The 8,309-nt window shown below is 29.7% G+C and overlaps 1 protein-coding gene across 1 annotated transcript; it reads right to left on the minus strand.

Annotated features, from left to right (window-relative positions):
* Positions 1-3,265: 3,265 nt before the first annotated feature.
* LOC137834673 (uncharacterized) lies at positions 3,266-5,208 on the minus strand. Its single transcript, XM_068642796.1, has one exon. The coding sequence runs from the start codon at positions 4,458-4,460 to the stop codon at positions 3,528-3,530; it is 933 nt and encodes a 310-aa protein (XP_068498897.1). The 5' UTR covers positions 4,461-5,208; the 3' UTR covers positions 3,266-3,527.
* Between the last annotated feature and the right edge of the window lie 3,101 nt (positions 5,209-8,309).

Genomic DNA, 8,309 nt, shown 5'->3' on the forward strand with positions numbered 1-8,309 from the left:
CTTAAGGGAAAATAGGTCAAAAGAATAGTAAATTAATTACTTCTCTTAACTTTCACTCTTGTGTAAATATCTCCTTTGGCCTTGTTAAACTTCAATTATGTGTGCTAAATGGTTCCCATGGTCTTAGTTTTGGCAATTAAAGGTGTGGCAAATTGCTTTAAATATCTTGTCATCTAGTGGTCCAACTTAACATACAAGGGCTACCACAAGAGCTAGCTCTTCTGATAAAAAAAAAATTAAAAAAATCCAATCAACCTAAACTCTTCATAAATTTTTAATCGAATGCATATACATTAGAAGTTATAGACACCAATTCGAGAAGGAAAAGCTTATAGAAGACAACTTTTATGTGATTAAAGACTAAACTTTTAATTGTGTTAAGAGAAAATTTAAGAATGATCAATTACTCCATCTTTAAAAATATAATTATTCTTATGCCTCCAAATCACTGAAACAGTTACTTACTGGTTGATTATTTTGCATTTTTAATAATATAGTTGTCAAAACTAAAACTCTAAGAGTCTATTTCACAAAAGTTTGAGGTTAAAAGAAGAACCGTTGAAAATGGTTTGTTATTTAGAAGTATGTGTGGAGATGGTAGGTTTTGAATTTGTGGATTTTAGAGAAATAGGGTTGTTTTAAGGATGAAGAACAAAGGTTAATGTGTCTATTAGTGGAGTTTTCTTGGTCAGTGTAAAAAAAACATGTAATTATGCTTAATTCAAAGTATGAATGTGATGAACTCTTATTTTTGTGTGTGTTCTTTTATCAGCATGCATGCATGGGTGTTATTTAATTACTCTTTTGCCTATTTCCAAGGGTAGGAGGAAATTTATTTGAAGGGATGTAAATTCTTAATATCATATTTTCTCCACTAAAAAAGTGTGTAGGTTTATAAATTTAAAAAATATATATATTTTATTAAAAATATACACATTATAATTTTTACATCAAATAAATATATTTAAAATTAAAATTTATTTTGTTCATATAACTTATATTTTTTATTTTTATCTATTAGATATAATTTAAAATATTGACGACAAGAACTATGACAATATTTATCATTTAATTTATTTTTTAAGTTATGAATGCTTGGACCTCACATAATTTGATATGATTCTAATTATTATAAACAGTGATGTTTTAAAGTATTTGCGATGATTTTTATGTCTGCCTTATATATTATTTTTTTTATGATTATTTACTATATATTATTTTTTATAACAGCTTATGTAATATATATGTATTGTATACATTATAATTATGTATAACATACTGAATTACTTACTAAAAGCCTATTTTGTAATAAAATAAATAAATAAAAACTATTATTTTAATTTTATATTTGAGTTAACCTCCTTAATCATTAAGAAAGATAATAAATGTATAACTATTAAAAATAATACATATTTGACTTTTTAAAACTAGATATGCTTTTTACATTTTTTAAAAAGTTTTATCTCATTTTAAGTGAACTAGTTTATATATATTGTTTTAATATAAACATTTTACATAAGTTATTGTATATTTTATAATAATTAATAAATTGGTGTAGATATTATCCATATATAAGGTGAGGATATTGGTTGATAAGTATATAGAAATTGAGTTTTTACATGTAGAACACAATTTATGTAGAATGTGTCACTTTTACATTAGTTTTACTATATGGGTAAAAAAAAAGTGTAAAAATGGTTAATATATCAAAACCTAAAACACGAGAAACAAGAATTGAAGAGAAAAATTGAAGTGCACATATGATATTAAAATAGATTTGAAACAAAGATATGTGTAGTGGAAGCTGTCAAAGTTGGAAAAAAGAGTAATTTCAATAATGTGACACTAATTTTTCACCATTTTCATCTCAATAAGGACGAAAACCAAATGTTGGAGACTCCACATCGACTAAAATTAGAGCATTTCATTGTATATAAATGAGTGCAAATCTCAACCTTATAAGCTGGTTTTATGGGGTTGAGTTAAATTTAAAATCCACTTTGTAATACCAAAAATAAATATGTTATTTCTTCCATAATGAACCTTGTTTTTCATTAAAAGAATAACAATTTTCTTGAAACGTTGTTTGTTGTCACGTAACAACAAAGTAATTACATCTGACACTCTTTGTAATAAGCTTGAAGATCCATTGCACAAGCTCATATAAGGCAAAACTTACTACAATCACAGTTTTTTCTTAACTCATAAGATTCAAAGCAATTTGCAAGAGGACAATGAAGTCTTAAGATTTAAAAAATGGTGAATAAAAAAGAAAAACAACAGTTTTTTATAAAGTGTTGATTATGGATGTTGAAAATTGTGTCTTTTCAAAGATACACTAGATCAATCTACTTTTTCTTTTACTGTTTGGTTCATACTTGTTGAAGAAATTTTCTTCACCAAACAAGCTCATAAATAGTATATATTTTGATCAACTGTAGCCAAAAGTCATTGTTGTTGAATGGTCAAAACTGCACCGCAGACTTCGCGTATAAGAAATCTTCATGCTGTTCTGCCAGAGAAGCTAGCCTCATAGATTGGTTTCTTTTCCAACAACATAATAATACTTCATGTCTCTGCCTTCAACCAACTCTCATGCACAACTACTTCTCACACTGCAAGGGACAAAAAGTTTTACTAGCTTTTTACTCTTACTTCTTTTCAACATTTCTCCTGTAGCACTGTTTTTCTTCTTCTATGACTGCTATTTTCCAATTCAATGCATCATATAGTCTAATTCCTCTAGTCAAACTGTCAGACTGTTATGGATAATTCTCAATGGAATAGAAACTAATTATCATGTAATTGTTGAGTGTTTTGTAATGTGTTTGTGGAATTTTGGTTGTGTTAGGAGATGGTTTGTGTGTATTGTTTTGACTAAAGACCGGTTATAAGGATTCTGATAGGGTAGATGATGATTTTTGTTGATTTGACTTTCAATTGAGGATTGGTTTGGTAGTTTGCATGGTCTAAAGTATGTTTGTGTGTCAAGTGGGCAAGTTGACCTTGGTTATTTTCTGAATAAGAATTGAAACATCTCTAAAGTATCTGTATAAGGGTTGAGACACCCTGAAGTGTCTCATTTTATTTTATTTATTTTTTGTTGATAAAAAAAATCAACTTGTTTTCTGATAGAATTAGTATAGAACTGTTAAATACATAAAAAAATGTGAATGGTAGTGTGAGATATTCAATAACAACACCATATGGAGGCATATACCAAATTTTGTCTGCTAATACAAAGTGAATCAGAAGAATGAAGGAATAAAAAAAGTTCTCTGTTTACAAAGTTATGGACTGAAGGGAGGATAAGTGCATGTAAATTTGTGTGAATCTTCTGATATCTCTGCTAAATTCCTATGAATTGAAAAGATAGATACCAGAAGGGTTCTTGTAGGAACTAGAGATTCAATTATAGTGTTGGCTAATGGTAAAATTGTACTAGATGTCATTTCAATGCTACCAAAGTGAACAGAATGAAATTGATTGAAAGTGATCTTGATGTTACAAAATTTATATGAAACCATTCAACAAGGGTGAGGTCTGTAGTCATGCTCAATTATGGGTGTGGTTCGAGTGCCATGTGCAGTAGGAGCTCTCACATGTCCAACCATTGACACCTGAAGGGCTTCTTCTTCATAGGCCCTTCTCTCCATCTCCACCATCCTTGATCTCTTCTTCACCCTAACTAGCATGGCCACAAGAAGAAGGCCTAAGAGAAAAGCTCCCAAAGCAGCACCAATGGTACTCCCAACAGCCACTTTCCACCTACTTATAGGCCTGTTCCTGAACTCATCTGGTGGGGACTCCACAACCAAACCAAAATGGCCATGCCTCTTTGCAACACAAACAAGTGGTGTTGAAGGGTTGCCCTTTGCTAGTGTCATTCTTCCATCACCTTCAAAGCTAGCACACAAGGGCTTCATCCCATCTTCCTTGCTCAACTTTGTGGTGTTTGTGAAGTCAATTGTCATTGCTCTTTCTCCAGCCACAATCCCAAGTTGGAAAGGGTTGCTTGAGTTTGCATCATCATCAGCATTGTAGGCCAGAAGCCCCACAATTGGAGACACAAGCTGGTACCCTGATAGATCATAGTTAGCATAATAGATAGAAGACCAATTGTGGCCCATGTTTTGTCTGATCAACATCACCCTCTCAATACATGGATGAACAGTTACACCAGTACCAAGATGGAATTCCTTCAACTCTGCACCATACCTTCTCAAACTTCCACACCTAAACCTCACAGCATCAACTCCAATGCCTGAAAGATTTGCAGGTAAGTCCACTGACTGTGGTATTGCTGTCCTCAAGTTCTTGTCCAATAGTACCTTGAACGTGTGATCTCTTATGATGAGGTCAAGAACATGAGCTGACTTCACACTCTGACCCTCAGATCCCGAAAATGTAAAAGACACCCAGGAAAATGTCATCAAAAACAGACCAAAAGCAGAGTCCATGAGAGAAAAAATCCTAGAATATTGTTCCCAAGGTAACAACAGTCCTTGTTCTGTTGCAATCCTTGAAATTGTGGTCAGTTTGGTCACAATCTTTGCTATTGCAATGAAATTGCAGACAAATGTGGTGCTGCTATCACAATTGTCGTGACCAGATCCTAAAACCTTGAAATTATTTTGAAAAACTCGATTATTATAGCACTAACAATGTGTCTAGGTGAACCCCTTTTGGCTGGTATTCTCTAGCTACAACACCAAAAGTAAAAAGCACTGATATTTGTTTTTCTCCTAAGGAAAGACCATGTTTTTTTTTTCCTGTGGAATGAGTTCCAAAGAATAAAGATTGTGGAGTGGTAATAGATGAGAAGGATAATAAGGGTAGTAGCAGTAGTAGACACCAGATGAAGGAAATGGAAAAGGGTAAAGCAGAAAAGTACTTGTTCTTGGAGATGTTCCCTCAACAGAACTCAGACATGGTGTTGTTGAAGTGATGTAAGTGGCACAGTGAAATTGAATGAGAATAAAAATGTAGAGATTTATTGAAGGCAAAGAAGAATGGGAGAAAAGTGGTGTTGGAGATCCATGTATGAATGTGGCATTGAGAAGAAAGAAAAGGGTAAGAAGAAATGATTCTTGGGCGTGGAATGATGATGACAGTTCATGGTGAAATAAGAAAAATGGGAAAAGAAATGAAGGGGTTGGGGAGAGGGGTTTAAGCGTGCTGAGAAATGAAACTAAAGCATCGTTGTTGTGCATGGGGTCCAATAACACTGATTGTGTTGGCTGTAACATGCCATGTTCCCCACTTGTTGCACTCAATGCCTCTAATGTTAGGCTTAGCACACACATGAACATCACCTTTCCAAACTCAAAAATCCAAACCCCTTTTCCATTTTTATCTTTAAATTTCGAAACCATATTAAAAAGGCTCAATCTTTTCAAAACTAGTATTAATAGTTATAAAACTAAGATTTGTATCTAATTATATATAAAGTATTTTTTATTCGTAATTCACGTGAGATTTTCAATACAAAATATTATATGATTGGATGATTAACAAGTTAATTTAATCAAACCATGATTTGGAGGAGCAATTCAGCCATCACTGATTCCTGCATTACTGATACAGACCATTACTTTTCTCGTCCCATCATTACAGACTCAGAACACTTGATTAGTATCAACAAGATCACATTTAAGAAAATGAGGTTTTTAATACTAATTTATCTTGGTAAATACGTCTGGTCAATAGCTGTTTTTAAGAAAGATTTAAATTGAATAATGTCCGAATGATTTGATCTGAATTGAGCTCATTAAAATTTATCTTGTATAAAAAATAATTAATATCATTAATGAATATTTTCTTTTTAATATAATTTTGATTTAATATACAATTTATCATATGATTAAGATGGCTTCAGTTTTGTTGTAAAGTTTTTAAAATTGTTAATTAATAAAAAAAGGAGGATTACGAGGGCGTAAGCCCCGTTCGGTTAGTCAAGTTGACCATGTGAATGACTGTGAATCGGCCAAATTCTCAGGTGGGAATTGCATAGGCTCCACACGTGTCTCAGCCCCAAATCCCAACTCTAAGATACCCATTACAGGGCCTGCATTGCTGCAGAGAAGGCCCGGGGACTTTCCTGAGCCCAGCAATTAGCATGGGCCCAATCACATCGCCTCATAATCCAGTGGTAACACTTAGCGTAGTCAGATGGTATATAAAGATGTTTAAAGTCACACTTTCTATCGATGTGGGACATTTTCAATGCACTTCTAAAGAGAGATTAAATAATTTAAGCAATCTTTCGAGTGATGATATTTTGACACCAACTCCACTTTACGTTCACAACAAAATATTAATATTTATAATAACAAAAATTTAAAAATATAAAAATCTTTTCAATAAAAATATAAAAAAAATAAAAAATATTAAAATAATTTTTAAAATTAAAAAATTATAAATATTAAAATATTAATATTTAATAAGATGTTGGGTGAAACATGTGTCAAATTTTTTCTTCTTCTTTTTAACCTTTATTCTAATATCTACACGAAGTATCTAGTTGAATTGTCCACGTCTCATTTACACACTTTTCTTTTAGTTTTTTTTATATACTTCATGTTAAACATCACTACTATTAGATAAACAAAAAATATTTAAAGAAAAAAGAAAAAGTAAGAGGACTAAAGAAAACTTATAATACGAAAGAACTTTAGAATTTGAAGGTGCTGAAGTGCGATTGCAAAATCTATATTGTAATTGCAAGATCTATATGGAATTTAATTAATTGCATGATGTTCTTGAAGTTGTCCGGTTGTTGCACTACGGAGATAGATCTATAACATTTTAAATTTACTATAATATATACTATAATTATAAATCTAGTTTTAATATAAATAAAAATATTAATTATAAGATATTTTTCAAATGAAAAAAAATTATTTAATATAAAAAAATAAACTTAAAATTGATTTTAGTTTTTGAAGTTTAAAACACATATGCATAATTTAACCCTCAACTATTATGGGTGGAATTATATTTTAGACATACCAGAATAATTCAAAGATTAAGAAAGAAAGGTGTATTTAAAATGTCATTAATATCAACAGCTAAACAATGTGGGACTATATTGATTATACCGAAAGACTCCTTTAATATGAGAAATCATAAACACATGTAGATAACTCAAAATCCCAAAAACCACAAATATATTTTTCAGCAGAAGTAATAAAGTGGAAAACCAATTACCATGAAGAGAGAAGACATTAATATCTTAAGAGGTAACACAATGTAGAAGAGAGGGGAGGATCCTTAGTTATAAGGAGAGAGTGAGAAATTTCTTCTCTTTTAGTAGGTTTGGTAAGTTTAAATAGAAACAAATTTTAAAGAACAAAAATAACTAATTACTATATTCACTAAATTAAATGTTATTTTAAAGACTAGAACAAATTATTGGTATCTAAATTATTTTTTATTATTGATAAATAGTTTTTAAATTTGTATCTAATTAGCTACCAAAGTTTTAGATATCAACTTTTGAATCAAAATAACTGGTAGCTAAAACCTATATAGCTAATTGGATATTAATTTAAAAATTATTTATCAATAATAAAAATTAATTTAGATACCAATAATTTTTTTAGTCTTTAAAATAATATCTAACTTAGTCAATATAACAACTAATTATTTTTATCATTTAAAATTAATGTTTTTATTAATAATTTTTTAGTAATGATAAGTTTTTCTTTTATATAAAAGCTTGTTAGACATCATTATGCAATTTGACATCTTAGTTAAACTCACCTCAAGTAATAACAATCATCTGCCATCACATGAAAAAAAAATATATTATTATTACAAAAAAGAAAATACAAAAGTATGAAGTAATGATAAATTAACTAATAACTTTTCTAACTAATTTGACCTTGATTATTTCATTTATGCTTGAAAATATTTTTCACTTGAAAAATGTGACCTCGTCAAGTCTTGGATTATCTATAGAAAAAGACATATATTTTGACATTTTAATTAATCTTTTAATTCCTTGATTAAGTAATTTATATATTTTAATTAAATTATTTTATTAATATAAGCATGAGAAGGTTTAATAAGTTCCTAAATACTAATTATGGTTTAATATTTATTTATATGTGAAGGTTTAGATTCTTAAATTGTTTATTTCTATTCTTTCAACAAGTTAACCTAAATATACAAATAAAACCCACTTGTGTAAAATTTACATTAAATAGAATTTAAATTTCTATAAAAAAAAATTACCAATCTAATTTATTTATAAAGAATAGTATAAAATAAGTTTTTCCATGAAATTATAAATTCTCAAGACATAT

The sequence above is a fragment of the Phaseolus vulgaris genome, chromosome 5 (genome assembly GCF_000499845.2).
Source record: "Phaseolus vulgaris cultivar G19833 chromosome 5, P. vulgaris v2.0, whole genome shotgun sequence".
NCBI lineage: Eukaryota > Viridiplantae > Streptophyta > Magnoliopsida > Fabales > Fabaceae > Phaseolus > Phaseolus vulgaris.